At 43.8% G+C, this 22,800-nt stretch overlaps 1 protein-coding gene across 1 annotated transcript; it reads right to left on the reverse strand.

Annotated features, from left to right (window-relative positions):
* Positions 1 to 1,748: 1,748 nt before the first annotated feature.
* Positions 1,749 to 18,217, reverse strand: ppp1ca (protein phosphatase 1 catalytic subunit alpha). Its single transcript, XM_003214971.4, has 7 exons — positions 17,956 to 18,217; positions 9,350 to 9,481; positions 8,903 to 9,133; positions 8,116 to 8,220; positions 5,601 to 5,824; positions 4,290 to 4,424; positions 1,749 to 2,148 (listed from the first exon to the last, which is right to left on the reverse strand). Exons 1-7 carry the CDS (start codon positions 18,008 to 18,010, stop codon positions 2,038 to 2,040), a joined length of 993 nt encoding a protein of 330 aa, XP_003215019.1. The 5' UTR covers positions 18,011 to 18,217; the 3' UTR covers positions 1,749 to 2,037.
* Positions 18,218 to 22,800: the final 4,583 nt, after the last annotated feature.

The following is a 22,800-nucleotide window of genomic DNA, read 5'->3' on the forward strand; positions in this document are numbered from 1 at the left end:
CAAGATACCTTGTTAATACATCAAAGACAAAAAGTACAGACTCCATTGCAAAGTAGGGGTGATCATCAGCTTCCACAAGCACCAACCAACAAAGGGCTTAAGGCAGTGGTTCTCAACCTGTGGGTCCCCAGGTGTTTTGGCCTACAACTCAGAAATCCTAGCCAGGTTACCAGCTGTTAGGATTTCTGGGAGTTGAAGGCCAAAACATCTGGGGACCCACAAGTTGAGAACCACTGGCTTAAGGTATCTGTATAACCCTAACCATCTAGAGAGCTACATGTTCTCTGCCCTGACATTCTGCCCAGACTATTTCTGTGGTTCTCTTCCAACAAAAATAGAGATATTCTCCTCTAAAACATGGTGTCTTATTTATGTGCCTTTTCAAAAGCAAAAGCAAACTTCTAATTTTGGCAAAAGACTCCTAGAACATGCACACTTGTGCTGTGAAAGGTATCACTGCCCTTAGCAACACATCTGTTCTTGGGAGCTATTTAGTTTTATCCTACTGCAACCTTCCTCAGCTCAGCACCCTCCTGTTGTGCTGGGCTGAAATTCTCATCAGCCATATCCAGTCAAAAAGACCTAAGCAAGGGGGGGAAGAGATGGAGTCCAAGAGTGCAGGTTGGGAAAGAGTGTCTGCTTGCATGTCGTATCCTGCCTTCCTTTCTGATTTTAAGAAACTCACATTGCTACAGGATTACCTTGGCTCCATGCTAGACCTAATTCCGACAAACAGCATTAGCAGCTGATACTATGCTGTGGCTTGGGATTTAACTAGAGCTTAAGCAAGCAACAACAGTCCGATTCACATAAAGGAAGTAAGGACAAGAGATCCTTTAAACGGCTTACAGAACATGGGAAAGGTATTAGGTAACCCTGTGAGGAATACCATATGCTAAGACTGAAAGGTAGTTTTCAATCCAGCTGCACCAAAATGACCTCACCACAACATGGGTTGTACTCAGCATATTAGCATGCTCCCTCTTCAGTGGCCTTAATATTGGTCTCTGAGGGTTGAGGAAGATCAACCCACCCTCTAGAACAGAAACTAGGAATCTATAGTGACTGAGGCTTTTGGAATTGCAGCTTTCCTGAGCCCTGTTCAGCTTGGCTAATGGCTAGGGATTCAGTGGAAAAGTAAGAGCTGTTAGATAGGGGAATACAATGCCTTGGAGTGAGGTTGACTATCCTTCTCTGAAGTTTAAACAGGATTGATGGCTATCTGTTGGGAGTGCTTTGATTGGCTATTCCTGCATATCAGAATGGGATTGGACTGGATGACTCTTGAGGTCTCTTTCAACTCTATGACTAAAATTAACAAACTGGAGAGATCAACTCCCATGATTCCACAGCAATCAAAGTGGTCTTAAATTGCATGATTTTTACAGTATAGATGCACTTTAGGAAGCTCTCCTTTTTCACACACACTCTTCCCCCAAATCAATGTATTCCCAAAACCACATGGGGCAGCTGGGGAAAGTTAGTCTGCAAATTGCTGCCTCACAAGCAAAGTTCTCCTTCAAAAACATGCAAATGTGAGTAATCAATAGGTACCGCTTCTGCAGGAAGGTAATGGTGCTCCATGCAGTCATGACCTTGGAGGTGTCTGCGGATAACGGTGGCTCTTCGGCTTAGAAATGGAGATGAGCATCAACCCCGAGTTGGACACGACTGGACTTAATGTCAGGGGAAAGCCTTTACCTTCCCCTCATTGTATTTCCCCAAAACAAGAAACAGTAGCCACTATGTAAGAATCTTACACGTTTATTGAAAAAGATGTAGTACCCCCCATGGGGGAGAGGGGAGCACACATCGGGACAAAGTTGGCAAAAAAGTCAATCAAAAATACCCCCAAAAATAAAGACATCCCCTATTCCCAGGGGAGCAGAATTTTTGGTATTGAATTCTTATTCAGACATTTAAAAAAATTACATGGCTGGGCCCTGGGGAGGTAAGCAGCCGCTGTACAGTGTCACCGCTACGCAAGACAGCCTGGGCCCCACACCTACAGCTAGGAAGGGGGACAGGCAGGGCAAGTTACTTCTTGGCTTTTGCCGAGTTGCGTGGCGGAGTGACCGGGCGCCCTCCCGGGTTCAGGCCACTGAACTGGCCATATTTGCCCTTGTTCTTGTCAGCTGGTTTCAAGATCTGCAGGTTTGGGGGAATTGGAGGAACAGAGAAGAGGAGAGGTAAGATTAGACACTGGGGAGGGAGGGATTACACATCTCTTGCAATTCCATCTTGTGGGGAAAAGATCCATCTGAACATCTTGTTAACCAAACAGGTACAGTGATGAAACTCTGAGTCAAGCCCTTTGTCATGAACTTAGCTCGTTAAAAATATCCCAGAACAAAAGCTACGACTCCATTTCAGCGCCAGACTACGCCACCTGGACAACAGCCTTCAGCTTAATGCTTTAATCCCCATCCTTTTATAGCCAGGCTTATTTACATGCAATTGCATTTGCCCACATCAATTCCTTGCTACTTTTCTCCCTCATTCCACTAGTTTTAGGTTGTACATTCCATGAAGACAGGAATCTGGATGCTTCTGAAACGCTATAAATATATCGTCGAAGGCTTTCATGGCTAGAGGCATTGGGTTGCTGTGAGTTTTCCGGAAAACTCATAGCAACTTACTATAAATATACTATAAATATAGGTGGCAAAGAGTCACCTGCTCCTCAACAAATAAAAAGCTGCTGAGTTAAATTTGGGAGTTTCTATTATGCTGCCTAGGTAAAGAGTGACTCTAATTTCTACATACGGGTGCTCTTTTTCCTGAAGATACTCAGGAAAAACAGAGGAAGCAAAAAGGAAATAAGGATTAAATGGTACGGTAGGTTTGGTTTTTATAAAACAGAAAGGGGCCCTTATTACAGAGGCCCAATTAAGGCATTTATAAAATTCTAAGTGGTGGAAGCGATTTCCAACCCTGCTTCCTCCACACCAGATTTCTCTTCACTGACAAGGAAGAGCTGAAGGGAAAGCAAGAACTTGCACCAAGCGAACACAGTAATCCGTACAAGCCCTACTGAGCAGAAAACCATAATGGCCCTTGGCGAAATGCACCTTCAGTTTGGCTTCACGTCTTGCCTAGTAACATGGGGAGGTCAGAGTTGGGGATGTCCATCATAGTTCTTCTCTACCCCATTTCTCAAACCCTGAAGTGGGCATTTTTTTTTTCATGTCAGGATCGACTTGAGAAACTGGGGGCAATGCATTTTAGTAAAGACTTTGCTAAAGGACTATTTCATAGGATGTTCTCCCTAACGTACATTTGGTATTTTACTATATTACAATAAGAGCTTTCCACTAAGGTTAAAAGTTGCAGTACCATTTTGAAATATGGTTTCTTTCCCCTCCCCACTTTTGCTTAGCCATCAGCCTAATGAAGAGTTCTGTGAAAGTTTATGATTGTGAAAATCTGAATTTTTTTTTAAAAAAACTATTACTGTATAATTATTTCACTTTTAGGTTGCACATGGGATTTTGAAGACAAAAGCTGGAAAGTAAGAAAAGCATGATCTTCCCATGCAAGAACATTAACGAATCACTTAGCAAAATACCGTAATTACGGAAACTTTCCAGGACTTGGCTACTGAAGTATCCATGTTCACCTTGTGTACAGGGACACAATCTTGATACAGCAGCCATTGCAAAGATAAAAAGTAAAATATTCTGTAAAGATAAGGGATGTTTTAATATTTTTTTTTAAAAAAAATTAAGTCAAATATTATATTGAAAGGGATGCACATGTTCAGAGTTTCCACACATTTCGCAGAGTCCTCCAAAAGGTTACTTCCTAGCCACTCTCAACTCACATTGCCAATGAGCATAGGATTTTTGGAAAACAAAAAGCAAACTTTTTGAGCACTAATTGGCATCTAACACAGGATACTGAGTCGCTGACACCATAGCTTGTTTACTATTTTTTTTTTTGCATGTGCTCTCTCTCTTAATCTTTAAAGGCATTTTTCTTATTGATTATAACAGAGTTGAGGTGGAAAGTAGATCTGGAACTACTGATGCACGCACAGGTGACTTGCAAGTAAATGGGCCAGGGCTATCTGATCCTCAGAGGTCAAAAACAGCAACACAAAGATGAATGGTTGCAAGCTCTGGGGAGTGATGGTATTGTCCTATGCTAAAAATTATTTAAAATGTGATCTCAGGATGCTAGTAAAACCCAAAACAGACTCTGAAAGCTTGACCTCTACACACCCTGGACTAACATCAGGAAGTGATATGGGGATGGCCAAATAGGACACCTTGCTGAACAGTCTTTACCTGAAAGGAGCACATAAGAGTCTCGTCCACACTCATCATTGCACCTGCATTGTCAAACTCGCCACAGTAGTTTGGGGCAGAAAAAAGTGTCACCAGCTGCCTTTTGGCAAAAAACTCATATCCATCTTCTACGACCTACAATCGGACAAGGGGGAAGAGAAGGAGGAGGGATTGTTAGTGAAGGTTGTTGCGGGGTTATGTATAAAAATAAATATGCAAATGTAAACAGAAGCTTTATCACCGTCTATAAATCAAAATAAACTCTGTTGCGTAATAAGGCTGTCACGTAGGCTTAAATAAAATAACAGTATCTTTATTCAGGTTCAAGAGTTCAAACACATATATAGGGTAACAATATGTAACAGTGCTTTTAAATATGCCTCATCTCTTCTTTATATAGTCAAACTTTGGAGAGCACGACAGCCATTACATTCCTGACCAAAAATTCCTGTCAGCTTCTTTCCTCCACTCTCCAGAACAGGAAAAATATGAAATTTAATGTCAGTTAGAAAAACCGTTGGTCTGCCTCTGCTAAGCCAGAGGCAGCAACCAATCAGAATGCTGTCGCCATAGCAACCCTTTCCAGTGAACTCATCACAATATGGAGTCTTTATTTCATATTCCCTCACAAAGGTGCCACAAAAATCCACTCACATCCTCTGTAGATCCTACTTGCCCACTGTTCAATCCCTCTAGTTTTTCCAGAGCTTACTATTACAGTACAGTCTCACTTATCCAAGCCTCGCTTATCCAAGTTGGCTTGGATTATCCAAGCCATTTTTGTAGTCAATGTTTTCAATATATCAGGATATTTTGGTGCTAAATTCGCAAAAACAGTAATTACAATATAACATTACTGCGTATTGAACTGCTTTTTCTCTCAAATTTGTTGTAAAACATGATGTTTTGGTGTTTAATTTGTAAAATCATAACCTAATTTGATGTTTAATAGGCTTTTCCTTAATTCCTTATTATCCAAGATATTCGCTTATCCAAGCTTCTGCCGGCCCGTTTAGCTTGGATAAGTGAGACTCTACTGTATGTAAATTCTCTAAGAATGATACTTTCTTGCTCTTAGAACTAAAAATCTGTCTTTGCTGTGCAACCACCACCAGCCCCACGTTCAGTAATAGGAAAAAATACTGGGATTTTTTTTACAACAATCATCATGAATTTATACAGTACCAAACTCGCCTAAAAGTAACTCCACATCTATTCCAGTCCTCAATTCCCCAAGCCACACATTATGCCTGGACACCTCCCATATGCTAGATGTAGTTTTGCCGCCCTCCCAGTCCCCACAGCTCTCACCTGATGCGCTCGACAGATCAGGTCCAGGTCATGTTTGTGGAGAAATTTGGCGACAACCTCCGAGCCAAACGTGAATGAGACCCCACGGTCATTCTCGCCCCAGCCCTGTACATCTTTATCAGGATCAGACCAGAGCAGATCACAGAGCAGACCCTGGTCGGGTACGTCTGTGGGTCTCATAATCCGCCGGATCTGTTCCATGGACTGGAGGTCAGGCGAGAGACCTGGAAATTAAGATACTATCAGACTGCCAAGCGGGAACAGAATGGTAGTGATGTCCCATCAAACCAGCCATGCAATATCTTCTCAAGTAGTCCAGAGTTTTATTCCTTTGCTCCATTTGGTCAATTTCCAAAGAATACTGAAAATCTGTGTGATACTACAGGCTTTGATTTGGGAGTTCCCAAGTTCATGTCTCAGTGGCTGACCTTGGGTGCAACTAACAACAGTCTGATCTACCTCACAATATTGTTGGGTGAAATGGAAAGAAGGAGAGCAATACAAGCCCCTTGAACTCACAGGAGGAAAGGCGGGACATAAAAGTGACTGTAAAACAGCAAAAGCCTGTATGTTGCGATAAGTTTGCTGGTCTAGGACTTTGGAAGATTGGTGTTCGAATCCCTGCTCAGTCATGGAAAAGCAATGGGTGACCTTGGACCAGTCTCTCTCTTTCAGCCTCAGAGACAGGTCATGGCAAATCCTTCTCTGAGGAAATCTTGCCAAGAAAACATAATAGGTTCACCGTAAGGTTGCCATAAGTCAGAAAAACGTGAAGGCTCACAATAACAACAACACAGCAACAGTAAAAGGTTTACATGTCGATATATAATTTATTGTCTAGAGTTAAAGGTGAAGGTTTTCCCCTGACATTACGTCTAGCTGTGTCTGACCCTAGGAGTTGGTGCTCATCTCAATTTCTAACCCGAAGAGTCGGCGTTGTTTATAGACACCTGCAAGGTCATGTGACCGGTGTGATTGCATGGAGTGCTGTTACTTTCCCACTAGAAAGGTACCTATTGATCTACTCACATTTGCATGTTTTCGAACTGCTAGGTTAGCAGAAGCTGGGGCTGACAGCAGAAGCTCACCCCACTCCCTGGATTCAAACCGCCGACCTTTCGGTCAGCAAGTTCAGCAACTCAACAGTTTAACCTGCTGTGCCATCAAGGGTTCGAGTTATGGGTAAATAATTTCCAGCAGTAAAATACAACCTGATTTCCTGTTCCTTCAATACTGCAAGTAAAGGAAAAATCTCTACAAAGGTTGGCCTTGTACTAATTGCTTCTCTGCGCGGCCTCTTGCATTCCTGACCTACATGATACTAATATTAATTGGCTGCCACTGACGCAATCTTAGTGCAGCCAGGCTGGCTGGCTTTAGCCAAGTGTGCCAGAACTCTCTTTCTTAAGTAAAGCGGGTATCTGTTCTACAGTAGTGAGTTGGCTCCCCTCCCTCTCATACCCACTGTTTGCACCAGACTCTACGTATTCAATTTCACAATAAAAACAATGGAAATCGAGTAGAACTGAGGTCTACGTGTCTCTCCTTTCAAAATGTGTTAAGAGTATCTTGTAGTACCAAAGCAAACTTGGAAATTTGTGGCCGTCTGCATGCTGCTGTACTGAACCTTTCATGATCCGTTGCCACTTGTTTGGCTAAGGATTATTGGATTCACAGTTCAAAGAGCTAGAGGGCTTTGTGACTTCTGCCACACCCTGACCTAGAACTCTGCAACAAAATCTTTTGTAAAAAGATGACCCGAGGAGTCGGACACTAAAAAGGGTTGGGGGAACTACCTATCTGCAGGATCACTTTCTGAATTACTGCTTTGTGTTCCCTTGGGCCCTTCCACACAGCCTTATATCCCAAAATATCAAGGCAGAAAATCCCACAATATCTGCTCTGAACTGGGTTATCTGAGTCCACACTCAGTTAATGTGGGATTTCCTTCCTTGATATTCTGGGATATACGGCTGTGTGGAAGGGCCCCTTGTGGAGAGAAAAAGTGGGATATAAATAAACATAATAATAATAAAGTATAAGGAGCCTTTGGCCTCCAGAGTGTTTTGAACTCAGGGCAGGCCTTTTTTTTCTTTCAGGATACCATCTAGTTAGCATTTTTAATAAATGCCAGGGAGGGGGCATTTTACTTATAGATTTTTAACAAAGAGTTTTAAAAATCAGGGACTCAAAGAGTTTTTGAAGGTCTAAAATTGGTCACAGAGAATGGCATATGGATTGTGGGCTGCACTATGCTCTCCCTAGCATACATAGTATTCTCTTTATCTTTTTTCAGACTTTATACTGCCCCAACACACAAAGGACATCAATTCAAAGTCTATAGGATCTTTAGGCCCTCCAAAATGTTACTTGCAACATTTGTCCTCTTCCTGTTTGCACAGATTGTAAGCCGCCTGGACAGGCTCTAGGACACGTTAGTAGCCTTGCACTTTTGTCTCTCCAATCCACCCCCTGCCTACTCCCATAACCCTCATCTTTTCTTGGGCTGGCTTACCTCCATGGCAGCAGAAAATCTTCTCATCCACAATGGCAGCAATGGGCAGACAGTTGAAACAGTCTGTGAAGGTCTTCCAAAGCTTGATGTTATAGCGTCTTTTACCTGTGAAAAGGGGCCAAGTATTAACAAGAAGGCAGTCTGAGCAACTATATCACTCACTGAGGTCCACTCAAGTCCTCCAGAGATCCCAGCAAGTTGAGTAATCATTTTGCATCTGGCTACAGGAAACTAGCAAACATTTTAGTGGATGTCTCCTTCTTTCCACCACAGCTCTGTAGTAGATTCAACAAGAGTTTTGGCTGCTGCAAAGGGAAGAACGCCAATGTCTACAGTGACCAAAAACCAACATAGGATTAATTTATGTCTGCCTATGCCAATAACAGGATGGCAATCCAGGGAAACACGAGAGAAGCTTAGTCACCCAAAACAGAAAATACAATAACCTTTTCCAACCCAAGATTGTCGTGTTTTCTTGATGAGCAAACTACAGGTCACGTGGAGCCCCTAGACATTGGCTGGCCCATTCCCATCCCTCACACATCCCACATCCAATCAGGTTTGGATATGATAGCTAGGCCAAGGCTGCTGGGAGTTCAGCAATTAACTGGAGGGCTGCATGCTTCCCAAGCCTATTATGGGGGAAGTGTGTACATGTGCAAACTACCCAGAGCACTGGATGTGGCCCTCTGGGCTGTCCTCGTCTCTCTCCTATGTGAAGAGCTCTGACTCCCTCAGCCCTAGTTAGTCATAACATGGTTCTCCTAATCAGCTAGATTGCACTTACATTCATCATAGAAACCATAGATGCGGTTGATGCTGGCACATTCGTGGTTTCCACGCAGCAGGAAGAAGTTCTCAGGGTACTTAATCTTGTAGGCCAGGAGCAGGCAGATGGTCTCCAGTGACTGCTTCCCTCGGTCCACATAGTCACCCAAAAAGAGGTAGTTGCTCTCTGGCGGGAAGCCTCCATATTCAAAGAGTCGGAGCAAGTCATAGTATTGGCCGTGGATGTCACCTGAGGAAGGTGGAAGCAAAAACCATGAGAAGTAGAGTGAAGATGACACAAGGGTCAACAGTTTGCAACACTTAGTGCCACACCACTTTCTTCTTTGTACAATGAGAAGCTTGAAAAAGCGATCACTTCGGGACAAAAATTCCATGGCTCCTCCAACCACTGGTCATGTTGGCTAGGGGATTCCAAACATTGGGTGGGCAAAAGACATCCACTTACCACATATCTTGAGTGGGGCTTCCAATTCCAACAAGATGGGCTGGCTCAAGAAGATCTCCCGTGACTTCAGGCATAGGCCGCGGATCTCATTTTCTGTCAGCTGTACATTCTTGCCTGGGCGTGAGCCTTGTACTGCAAAGGAAAACACAGCCATGCTTGTGGATAGCCCAAATATCACTCCCGGTGGCTGGTCTGCCACAATATTTTCCCCCTGGCACCCCACAAATATTTGTTGACTGACTCTACATTTCACCAAAGTTGCCACTTTCTGAAAAACAGAGTAACACATTTGATCCAGGACATGAGGCGGGCCATGGAAACAAACTACACTATTTTAAGGATCTGTAGAATCATACGAGTTGGAAGAGACCTCGTGGGCCATCCAGTCCAACTCCCTGCCAAGAAGCAGGAAAATCGGATTCAAAGCACCCCCGACAGATGGCCATCCAGCCTCTGCTTAAAAGCCTCCAAAGAAGGAGCCTCCACCACACTTTGGGGCAGAGAGTTCCACTGCCAAACAGCCCTCACAGTGAGGAAGTTCTTCCTGATGTTCAGGTGGAATCTCCTTTCCTGTAGTTTGAAGCCATTGTTCAGTGTCCTGGTCTGCAGGGCAGCAGAAAACAAGTTTGTTCCCTCCTCCCTATGACTTCCCCTCACATCTTGATACATGGCCCTCATCATCTCTCCTCTCAGCCTTCTCTTCTGTAGGCTAAACATGCCAGCTCTTTAAGCCGCTCCTCCTAGGGATCGTTCTCCAGACCCTTGATCATTTTAGTCACCCTCCTTTGGACAACTTTCCAGCTTGTCAACATCTCCCTTCAATTGTGGTCCCCAGAATTGGACATAGTATTCCGAATGTGGTCTGACCATGGCAGAATAGAGGGGTAGCATGACTTCCCTGGATCTAGACACTGGACTCCTATTTATGCAGGCCAAAATCCAGTGGCTTTTTTTTTGCAGCCGCATGACATTATTGGCTCATGTTCACCTTCCTCCCCATAAGGACTCCAAGATCTTTTCCACACATATTGCTGTCGAGCCAGGTGTCCCCCATTCTGTATCGTTGCATTTCATTTTTTCTACCTAAGTGGAATATCTTGCATTTGTCCCTGTTAAACTTCATTTTGTTAGTTTCGGCCCATCTCTCTAATCCGTTAAGATCGTTTTGAATTCTGCTCCTCTCTTTTGGAGTGTTGGCTATCCCTCCCAATTTGGTGTCATCTACAAACTTGATGATCATGCCTTCTAACCTTTCACCTAAGTCATTAATAAAGATGTTGAATAGAACCGGGCCCAGGACGGAACCCTGCGGCTCTCCACTCGTCACTTCTTTCCAGGATGAAGAGGAAGCATTGGTGAGCAAGCACCCTTTGGCTTGCTTAGCCAATTACAGGTCCATCTAACCGTAGTAGTATTTTTGCATAGCCCACATTTGATTATTTTGTTTGCCAGAAAGTTACCGGGGGAGGGGGGGGGCTTGTCAAAGGCCTTACTGAAATCCAGGTACGCTACATCCATGGCATTCCCTGTATCTACTCAGCTTGTAACGCTATCAAAAAAAAGAGATTAGATTAGTCTGGCATGACTTGTTCTTGATAAATAGATCCTGCTCCTCAAAACTCACCCACTCATGACCATCTCCCATAAGAGAGGAAACCTCTGGGAATATTCATCACATGGAAGGCTACACAACATCTGTGCATTGTTTACTTTAAAGTGGTTTTGCTTTAACATCCATGTGAGTCACTGCCAGGAAGGAAAGTCAGCGATGTTCCTAATTTTCTGCTGCAAGTTTGAGAACAGATGAATCCCAATTCACTCAGAAACCTGTTCACAACTAAGGAAAGTCGTTCTTCTCTAAGCATCCCTCATAATGATGGATTGCAGCCCCCATTATTCCCAGACAGTCCAGCATATAATAAAATATTTATTTATATCCCACTTTTCTCCCTCACGGGACCCAAAGCGACTTACAACATATTAAAATCACACAAACAACAATCAGGATACATCAATAATAAATATAAGCATCATAAAATAGGCAATTTAAGAAACAACTACAATGTAAGTGGCATCATATTGAGAGATATATTGCACTTTAGAAATATCTTCTAAGGCAGGGGTCAAGATGTTGTTGGACTATATCTCCCTTCAGCTCTAGCCAAACTACATGATGATGAGAGCTACAGTCCAACATAATGTGGAGGACCATCCTATGCCTACCCCTGTTGAAGGAGGTTAGGTCAGTCATTTCCCTGCTGTCCTCCTTTCAGCCATTGAGTGGCTGCTAGGGGGCAAATGCAGAAAGGGAGGAAGTTGCCTCATTAAAAAAAATCTATTTTTTTATGTTTATGTTTTAGCATTATAACTTGCTTCACTGTGTGTTCTGTCAGGGGTGCTTTGAATGCTATTTCCTGCTTCTTGGACTAAATGGCCCATGAGGTCTCTTCCAAATCTATTATTTTATGATTCTATGATTACAGTAGTAACATTCTGTGAGTCCTCGTTTAGAGATAAGGGCAGAAGAGCAACCCCAATCAATTGGCCAATAGTACAGCTATTGTTATCCCTGGCTGTGGCATATCTGGAGGATGGCCAACCTGGCGAGACTGGCTAAACCCACCACACGGGCTAACCCAGCACCATCCAGGGGCCTAATTAGAAATCTTATTCCCTCAACATACTCAGTACAGTAGGATTTTTTTTTAAAATAGACAACAGAATAAAGAGTGGAGAAAAACAAAACCAGGTGACCTCCTCTGCTCCAGCATTCCCTGCCTTGAGCCATGTTCATGATCAAGAGCAGCTTATTGACACAAGCTGAATCAATACGCAGAGCAGGGCAGCGGAGGGGGGCACACGCTTTCACTGATGGCTCAGTTTTCCCAGTATCTGACACAGACTGACTCCGGACCAATCTATACAGAGTATTTAATGTAGTTTGAAGCTACAAACTACCAAATGTGGCAGCTACACAACAAATGCTGTCAAAAACATGCCAAATAAGTCCCTTAATGCACATCGCTGCTCTGTAGTTTGTGTAATCACCATCTGGGTCTCAAATGGGTTCCAGAATTTCCTATCTGCACAGAGAAACCACTTTCTTTAATACCAGTTTGAAACTGCATTAACTGGTCAGTGTAGTTGTCCCCACGGATAATAATAATAATAATAATATTGATGTCGCCATACCAGGTTACAGTTGAATTGATGAAAAACAACAGGAAAAACTCAGCCGCTATCAGGACCTCAAGATTGAACCTCAAAGACTCTGGCAGAAACCAGTACAGGTGGTCCCGGTGGTGATCGGCACATTGCGTGCCGTGCCAAAAGATCTCAGCCGGCATTTGGAAACAATAGACATTGACAAAATTATGATCAGCCAACTGCAAAAGACCACCCGACTGAGATCTGTGCGCATCATCCAAAAATACATCACACAGTCCTAAACACTTGGGAAGTGTTTGACTTGTGATTTTGTGATACGAAATCCAGCATGTCTATCTTGTTTGCTGTGTCATACTATGTTGTTGTGTCAATGATAACTCAACAACAACAACTTTATTTTTATACACCACCACCATGTTCCTAAAGGGACTCTGGGCGGCTTACAAGTGGGACCAGGCCCAGGACACACAACAAAATACACCAACTGAAACACAGTTAAAAACATAATGACATAGGATAACTATAGACGTGCAGCACAAGGGAATGAACATTTGGAGAAAACATACCTTTTCCTCTCTTGTGGTGAGGATGGTGAGATGGTAAAGAAAGAAGGCTGAGGTTTTCTGAGAGTTGTAGTTCCCCAAAGAAACTTTTACAACCCATTTCTACCTTGCCATCTCAAAGCAACTGCTCTAAGAAACTTGGCAAAAACATACTCTGAGGTTTTTCATCCACCTTGAAGTAACCAAGGATGCCCTCACTTGAACCAAGACTTGTCTATCTCACAGAGACCTTGGCAGATTCAAAGCTCCAGAACCTCTGCAAGACTGGCAAACTTTGGTAAGCACAACTCCGGCAATGCAACCAATGCCTACCCGACCCTCTGCAAGGGGGAAAACAGTCTCAGGTCCAAAGGAGGTGTTTAAGAAAGAGTACATCTACATTGTAGAATTAATAGTTTGACACTGCTTTAACTGCCACGGCCTAATACTATGGAACCATGGGAATTGCAACTTGGTGAGGCACCTTGAAAAAATATCATTCCCAGGATTCCATAGCACTGAGACACGGCAGTTAAACTGGTATCAAACTATTAATTCTACAGTGTAAATGCACCCATTGTCACAACAATTTTGTTTATGTATTTGTGCAGGTGCTGCAGGCTATATTTCAAAGGAAGGAACTGGCCAAACCACCTGAGTTATACCTTGCCTAAGAAAACTCTATGAAATTCATAACATCGCAACAAGTCAAGCGATTTGAAGGCAGAGACAAACATTGGTGCTCAAGACCGTTCCCATCTATATTTATTGAGGTTGCTGTCTCTCGAAGAGCTGGCCAAAAAAGCCAAACTCACACAAGACCCAGCTAAACCATTGACAATTTTGACTGCATTGGTGACAAATCATCTTTTTTTTAAGTACCCACGAAGCAAAAGCCAAGATGCCTGTTTGCAGCACAGTGATCCCAAGAAAGGAGTTTGGAAAAGAGAAAGCTGAAAAGAAAGAGACACAGGAGCTAGGTTTAAATATTTGAAAAGATGCCAAAAATTCGGGAGGGGCTGGTCTTGTTTTCTGCTGCTCAGGAGACAATGGAGCAATGGATTCAAGTTGCAGGAAAAGGGATTCCACCTAAACATCAGGAAGAGGTTCCTGACAGTAGCAATGGAATATGCTGTCTCCTGAGGGTGTGGTGGAGTTTCCTTCTCTGGGGTTTTTAAAGCATTGGGTAGATGGTCAGTGTTGTCAAAGGTTTTCATGGCTGGAATCATTGGATTGCTCTGAGTTTTCTGGGCTGTATGGCCACTTTCTAGAAGTATTCAGTCCTGAAGTTTCACCCACATCTATGGCAGTCATCTTCAAAGGTTGTGAGGTCTGTTGGAAACTAGGCAAGTGGGGCTTATATATCTGTGGAAGGTTCAGGGTGGCAGAAAGAACTCTTGTCTGTTTGAGGCAAGTTTGAATGTTCCAATTGGCCAGCTTAATTAGCATTGAATGGCTTTGCAGCTTCAAAGCCTGGCTGCTTCCTGGCTGGGGGAATCCTTTGTTGAGAGGTGTTACCTGGCCCTGATTGTTTCTTTTCTGGATTTCCCCTGTTTCCTGAGTGTTGTTCTTTATTTGCTGTCCTGATTTTGGAGTTTTTTAATACTGGTAGCCAGATTTTGTTCATTTCCATGGTTTCTTCCTTTCTGTTGAAATTGTCCACATGCTTGTGGATTTCAGTGGCTTCTCTGTGTAGTCTGACATGATAGTTGTTAGAGTGGTCCAGCATTTCTGTGTTCTCAAATAATATACTGTGTCCAGGTTGGTTCATCAAGTGATCTGCTATGGCTGACTTCTCTGGTTGAATTAGTCTGCAGTGCCTTTCATGTTCCTTGATTCGTGTTTGGGCAATGCTGCTGTAGACTTGTCCACAGCTGCATGGTATTAGGTAGACTCCTGCAGAGGTGAGAGGACCCCTCTTGTCCTTCGCTGAACGTAGCATTTGTTGGATTTTCTTTGTATGTAGGTAGTTTATAGGTTGTGTTTCTTCATCAGCCTCCCTATGCAGTCAGTGGTTCCCTTGATGTATGGTAAGAATACTTTTCCTCTGGGTGGTTCTTTGTCTTTACTCTCCTGGCTTGGCCTTGTAGCTCTCCTTATACCTGTGGTGGAGTATCCATTAGCCTGCAGGGCCCAGTTTAGATCGTTCAGTTCACCTTGGAGAAGGTGGGGTTCACCGATTCTTTTTGCACGGTCTGCCAGGGCTTTAATTGTGCTTCTTTTTTGACTGGGGTGCTGATTTGAATTTTTATGTAGGTATCTATCCCTGGAGCCCCCGGTGGAGCAGCGGGTTAAACTGCTGAGCTGCTGAACCTGGTTGGTGGTTCAAATCTAGGGAGTGGGGTGAGCTCCCACTGTTGGCCCCAGCTTCTGCCAACCTAGCAGTTTGAAAACATGCAAATGTGAGTAGATAAATAGGTACCACTTCAGCAGGAAGGTAACGGCACTCCAGGCAGTCATGCTGGCCACATGACCTTGGAGGTGTCTACAGACAACACCAGCTCTTAGAAATGGAGATGACCACCAACCCACAGAGTCGGACATGACAAGACTTAATGTCAGGGGATCTTTACCTATCCCTGTGTATAGGTTTTCTGTAAACTGTGTGGCCAATTGTTGATTGGGTTTGCGGATGAATCGGACATCTAGAAATGGCAGTTTTCCTTCATTTCTTTTTTTCATGGAGAATTGGATATTTGGGTGGATGCTGCCCAGCATCTTGTTTGGTTCTTCCTCTCCGTGGCTCCAAATGATGAAGGTATCAAACACAAATCTGAACCATATGGTGGGCTTTTTTGGTGCTGTGTCTAGGGCTTGTTTTTCAAAGTGTTCCATGTAGAAATTTGCTATGACCAGGCCGAGAGGGCTTCAGTTGTGTTTTCCTGCCGGCAGAAGAAGCTTGAACTCGATGGCCCCTAGGATCTCTTCCATTCTTTCTGGGGGGCACGGGTGGCCTGGACGGGGCAGCCCCTTTAAAGGGGCCCCTGGCTGGATAAGGCCGAAGCCAAGCAGGCAGGGAGCCGGCTGGAGGGCAGAAGGAGTGGCCTCGCCCACTTCCGGCTTGCCTTAATGCTATGGAACCCAGGGATCTATCTCACCAGGCCTTTGGGCTTCCCTGCCAAAGAGGGATCTCTGCTGCCTCGCCAAACTACAACTCCTTACACTCCAAAGTATTGAGCCACAGCAGTTAAAGTGGGGCCAAACTGCATGCATTCGACACACCCATTTCCAGATATGCATAACACGCATAGCCTCTTTCCCAGAGCCATGTTTCCCCAAGCGATTAGGAGAGATGCCGCAGAGCCAAAATCCCCCACAACGCCTCCGCTTTCTGTGCCTAAAGGTCCCTCTGGAGGGAGTCTTAGGGCCCTTCCTGTGGACTCAGATAACCCAGTTCAAAGCAGATATTGTGGGATATTTTGCACTGATGTTCTGGGATATAGGGCTGTGTGGAAGGGCCCTAAAGGTCAGAGTAGTTTAATAGTCAGTGGCAATGGGACTTGTAGTTTAGCACTCAAAACTCGCCCTCCCCAAGGATGCACCGATTTACACACTATAGAACAAATTCAGTTGGTGCACAGGGTCCCTTTGGCCTGAAAACTCCCCCAATCCGAGGCCCCGTCTACACTTAATTTTCACTATGATGCACGGGTCCCTTTAGCCTGAAAACTTCCCCAATCCAAGGCCCAATCTACACTTAATTTTCACTATAGTGCACAGGGTCCTTTTATAATATAATAATAATTTATATACCGCCCTATCTCCTCAAGAGACTCAGGGCAGTTTCCAACATAACAGAAAACCATACAATAACTTAAAACCATACAACTAAACACAAAACAATAATGAACATATGTATACGAGACAAACAAATCAATCAATTAACACAGGCTTAAGAACTAAAGACAGAATGGCCTTTGGCCCGAAAGCTCTCACAATCCAAGACTCCAACTACACTTAATTTTCGCTATGGTGAACACTGGTTCCCCTTTGGCCTGAAAACTCCCCCAAACTCCTCACTAGAGTTTGGATCCACTTTAAATCCATTTTAGGGAGGGGGCTTTACGCAGCTCAGCCAGACAGGTACTGGACCTCAAAAAAACGACAAACCACAGAATTCTGCAGGAGGCAGAAAACGGATTTGAAGTGGATAAATGCTCAAGAGTGATGAGGCCCTAAATTTTCCCTATGGAGCACAGGGTCTCTTTGGCCTGGAAACTCCCCCAATACAAGGCCCCAATCTACACTTAATTTTTCCTATGGAGCACAGGGTCTCTTTGGCCTGGAAATTCCCCCAATCCAAGGCCCCAATCTACACTTAATTTTCTCTATGGAGCACAGGGTCTCTTTGGCCTGGAAACTCCCCCAATCCAATGCCCCATTCAGCTATGGGGCACAGGGTCCCTTTGGGCTAAAAACTCCCCCAATCCAAAGCCCCATCTACACTCAATTTTCCCTATGAAGCACAGGGTCCCTTTGGGCTAAAAACTCCCGCAATCCAAGGCCACAACTACACTCAATTTTCCCTATAGAGCACAAGGTCCCTTTGGCCTGGAAACTCCCCTATTCCGAGCCCCCATCCACACTTAATGTGGTTTCAAACCGGTATGAGGGAAAAAAGTGTAGACGATTCCATAGGATTCCATCTTGAAACTACGTAGTTGGACTGCCCGCAATGGGGGAAAGACACAAACCAATTGGAAGAAGAAAACGCGCACAAAAAGTATCGACTTCCTAACAAGAGAGCCCAACACGCACTAGTGCGCAGGAAAGGCTTTCGTGGGCGGGAGTTTGTTGCCTAACCGAGCTTGGGCCCGCATTAAATATCCAGTGGAGACGGCGGGGAGCAAGAGGACGCCGCAGCGCCGAACTCTCTTTCCCTCTGCGGCTGCTCACCTTCCAAGAGGCGCCCGATGATGGAGTCCAGGTTGAGCTTCTCGCCGTCGGACATGGCGGGAGAGGAGCGTCTCGGGAGCCTTCCTGTCTGTCTGCCTTCCTTCCTTGCTGCTGCTGCTGCTGCTTCCTGGGAAAGAGGGAGCGGCCGGGGAAAAGGCAAGGAAAGGGGCAAGGCTCTGGGTGCGCGCCTCCTTCTCGCCGAGGAGCCTCCGCCAAAAGCAGCCGAAGCGAGGCAAGGAGTGAAGAAGGAAGAGCGGAAGGGAGGAAGTCGAGAGGAATGACGCTGCTGCCAACCACCTCCTCCTACCGGCTGGAGGGAAAAAGGCTTCCCTGCGATTGCGCCAGCCTCCTTGCTCTCTCTCGACTTCCTCAAATAAATAAACCTCCCTTGCCTAGTTTCAAATATACTCTCAACCTGCCATAGATGCAAGTGAAATGTCAGGAGAGAATGCTTCTGGAATATGGCAATACAGCCCGGAAAACTCACAGCAACCCACTATTGTGGCAGAATTTGGGAAAGTTTCTTTCTAGGAATACAGTTTCTAGAAACCCCAAGCCAATATGGCCACTGAGCATTACCGCTGGACATTTTATGGGAGCTGCCACTCTCAAAAGTTACTTTTCCAAGCTCTGGAGGAAATAGATCACTTGCAGGGGCTCTTAGAATTGATCACTGGTAAAGAAATTATTGTGAAGAACATATAGAACCAGGGTGAGCTCTATATGTGGCCCTGGGCCAGAAGGTTGTCAACCCAGTTTAGGAATGTGTTTTCAACCTGGATGTACATGATTCACTGTGTGTCATTCAGAAACCATGTGGTTGTTGCAATGCGCCTTTGAGTCATTTTCAGCTGATGGAGACCCTAAGGCAAACCCATCACAGGGTTTTCTGAGCCTCAAGATGAGGATACAGTAGAGTCTCACTTATCCAAGACTCGCTTATCCAAGATTCTGGATTATCCGAGGCATTTTTGTAGTCAATGCTTTCAATATTTTGGTGCTAAATTCGTAAATACAGTAATTACAACATAACATTACTGCGTAGTAAACTACTTTTTCTGTCAAATCTGTCGTATAACATGATGTTTTGGTGCTTAATTTGTAAAATCATAACCTAATTTGATGTTTAATAGGCTTTTCCTTAATCCCTCCTTATTATCCAAGATATTCGCTTATCCAAGGTTCTGCTGGCCCGTTTAGCTTGGATATGTGAGACTCTACTGTACATTGTAAAACGAATACTGAGGTGCTGTGAGTTTTCCGGGTTGCATGGCCATGTTTCAGAAGCATTCCTCCTGACGTTTCGCCCACATCTATGGCAAGCATCAGAGGTTGTGAGGTCTGTTAGAAACTAGACAAGTGTGTGTGTGTGTGGCGGGGGGGGGGGGTTATATATTTGTTGAAGGTCTAAGGTGGGAGAAAGATCTCTTGTATGTTGGAGGCAAGTGTGAATGTTGCAATTAATCACCTTGATTGGCATTGAAAAGCCTTGCATCTTCAAAGCCTGGCTGCTTCCTGCCTGGGGGAATCCTTTGTTGTGGAGTGTTAGCTAGCCCTGATTGTTTCATGTCTGGAATTCCCCTGTTTTCAGGAAGCAGTTCTTTATTTTCAATGCTAATTAAGGTTATAATTAGCTTTTCAATACTAATCCAGGTGATAAATTTCAACATTCACACTTGCCTCCAACAGACAAAAGTTCTTTCTCTCACCCTGGACCTTTCACAGATATATAAACTCCATTAGCCTAATTTCCAACAGACCTCACAACCTCTGAGGATGCCTGCTATAGATGTGGGAGAAACATCAGGAAAGAATGCTTCTGGAACATGGCCATGTTCCCGGAAAAATCACAGCAACCCTGTGATTCCAGCCATGAAAGCTTTCGACAACAAAATGAATGCTCTTCAACACCACTTTAACTGGCATGGCCCAATGCTTATGGAGTCACAGGAGTCGAAGTTTTGCAAGGTTTTTAGCTTTCTCTGCCAAATAACGTTGGTACCTCACTAAATTACATCTCCCACAATTCCATAGCTAGTGGTGCCAAACTGCATTTGATCTGCAGAGTAGATGAACCCATAAGGTTTTCATAACCAAGCAGGGATTCAAAGCCTGTTCTCTAGAGTTGTAGTCTAATGCTGACACCACAACTTTACACTGGTTTGCTGTGAAGTATCCAGAATGAAATGCACCCATGTGTTGTTTGTCTGTTGGCATTGAATGTTTGCCATATATGTGTTCATTGTAATCCGCCCTGAGTCCCCTTCGGGGTGAGAAGGGCGGAATATAAATACTGTAAGTAAATAAATAAATGTGTACAGTCACGTTCCTATAGATAAGATGCTGCCCGTTTGGAAGTAGACACACGAAGAGGAAAGTGTCAAGCTGCCTTAACTGGAGTTTTCTGAGTGTTGTTGAAAGACATATGCTTACACATGCAACACCACACACACACAATCTGGAAAGTATCAAAAGAAGAATTGTGTCTGTCATGCAGGCAGTTGCCCTCACTCTTCCAGGAAGAAGGCACTTCATTGCACCTTCTTTAAAAAGCTGCTGTATTTCTTTGATTGTAAGTTGCTTTCGATTGTAAGATGCACACTAATTTCAGTACCACTTATTGAAAAATGCCTTATTTATAGATTCTGAGACACCCCCATTTTAGAAATGTTTATATGGGGGAAAGGTGCACCTCAGAATTGAAGAAATGTGGTAGTCTGTTGCAGAAATCCATCACAGCAGCTTCCATTTCTCCTGAGAGAAGAGATCTGGAGAAAGTTCACAGTGATCTCTTTCCCAACAACTTCCAAACAACTTTCTGTGTTGTGGAATTCTAACTCAGGCACAGGAGGGATTCTGGGAGTTGTAGTCCAGAAACCAGGTTGATAATCTTATCACTAGAAGAGTGAGGAAGATCTGCATCAATAGTATAGTGTCAAGATCAAGGGAAGGCATAGTCCCATTCTGTTCTGCTTGGGTCATACCTTACCTGGAATATTGTGTCCAGTTCTGGACACCACAATTCAAGCTGGAGCATGTCCAGAGAAGGGCGACTGAAATGATCAAGAGTTTGGAAACAAAGTCCTGTGAGGGACAGCTGGACTTTGGGCGGGGGGGGGGGGGGGGAGCATTCAAATATAAGAATGGAAATAATCAGACCCATAACACATTCTTTTACATGTTTTTTATTCCACAACTGGCATGTACAGGGGGTATCAATCAATTTAAAAGCATGTTGTCGAAGGCTTTCATGGCCGGGATCACAGGGTTGTTCTGTGTTTTCCGGGCAGTATGGTCATGTTCCAGAATATTCTCTCCTGACATTTCGCCCACATCTATGGCAGGCATCTTCATATACCTCACAACCTCTGAGGATGCCTGCCATAGATGTGGGCGAAACATCAGGAGAGAATATTCTGGAACATGGCCATACTGCCCAGAAAATGCTGGTGCCTCATCAAACTACAGATCCCGGGGTTCCATTGTATTAAATCATGGCAGTTAACGTGGTGTCAAACAGCATTCATTCTAGTGTAGAGTTACCAAAGAACTGGAGCCCCGAGTGGCACAATGGATTAAACCCTTGTGGCGGCAGGACTGTTGACTTGAAGGTTAGGTTGCTGACCTGAAGGTTTCCGGTTCGAATCCAACCTGGGGCGAGCGTGGAAGAGCTCCCTCTATCAGCTCCAGATCCATGCAGGGATGAGAGAAGCCTCCCACAAGGATGGTAAAAACATCAGGGCGTCCCCTGGGCAGCATCCTTGCAGACAGCCAATTCTCTCTCACCAGAAGTGACTTGCAATTTCTCAAATCACTCCTGACATGAAAAAAAATCCTCATTAATTTAGATGGTAGAATTCAAAGACTGTTTTAGTCCGGATTAGTATACAAAGGGATCTTGCAGCATCTTGAGACTAAGAGAAAATGATGTTAGCATCAGCTTTCATAGCCCAAATCTATGTAGTAGATTTAGTTTACCGAAGGTTATGCTGCCAATGTCTTTCAGTCTCAAAGGTGCTACGATACCTGTTTGCAAAGGGATATCTAATTCAGATAGTGTTTTTTATTGTTTCATGTAGACTCCCTTTTCTGTCTTTGATTGCAGTTTTGTTGCTGTATTTGTTCCATTTACCAAAAAAAAATAGTACAAAACAGAAAGAAGAAGGGCAGAGGGCTAGATATAAATCTAATAGGTAAATACCTACACCAGGGGTCCCCAAACTAAGGCCCGGGGGGCCGATGCGGCCCTCCAAGGCCATTTACCTGGCCCCCGCCCTTAGTTTTAGACTTAGGCTCGCCCAAAGTTTGAAATGACTTGAAGGCACAACAACAACAATCCTACTTTATGATCTCATAGGCCAGAAGCAGGCCCACACTTCCCACTGAAATCCTGATAAGTTTACAGTATGTTGATTAAAATTATTTTTATTTTTAAATATTGTATTGTTTTTTCATTTACCAATATTGTAAATGAAATATTGTAAATGAATGATGTGGTAATAATATAATATATTGTGTATACATATGATATTGATAATAAATATTATAATGTAGTACAATATTTATTTATTTATTTATTACAGTATTTCTACCCCGCCCTTCTCACCCAATAGGGTGGCTAATAATAATAATAATACAATATAATAATATTATATAATATAATAATATAAATTATATATTATATATTAAATGTAATATTACGGTATAATGGTATAGTACAATATAGTAATATATAATGCTAATATTGTGCTATGCTAATAATATACTATATTGTATGTACATACAACTTGTAGGCCACTCTGAGTCCCCCTCGGGGTGAGAGAGGGTGGGGTATAAATGTAGCAA

The sequence above is a fragment of the Anolis carolinensis genome, chromosome 1, assembly GCF_035594765.1.
Source record: "Anolis carolinensis isolate JA03-04 chromosome 1, rAnoCar3.1.pri, whole genome shotgun sequence".
NCBI classification, from domain to species: domain Eukaryota; kingdom Metazoa; phylum Chordata; class Lepidosauria; order Squamata; family Dactyloidae; genus Anolis; species Anolis carolinensis.

Coding starts and splice junctions, on each gene's coding strand:
- ppp1ca (XM_003214971.4), bottom strand. CDS start 18,010: ATGTCCGACGGCGAGAAGCTCAACCTGGACTCCATCATCGGGCGCCTC. Junction 9,134..9,349: donor AGCCCCACTCAAGATATGTG/GTAAGTGGATGT, acceptor CACCTTCCTCAG/GTGACATCCACGGCCAATAC. Junction 8,221..8,902: donor CTATGGTTTCTATGATGAAT/GTAAGTGCAATC, acceptor CCCTTTTCACAG/GTAAAAGACGCTATAACATC.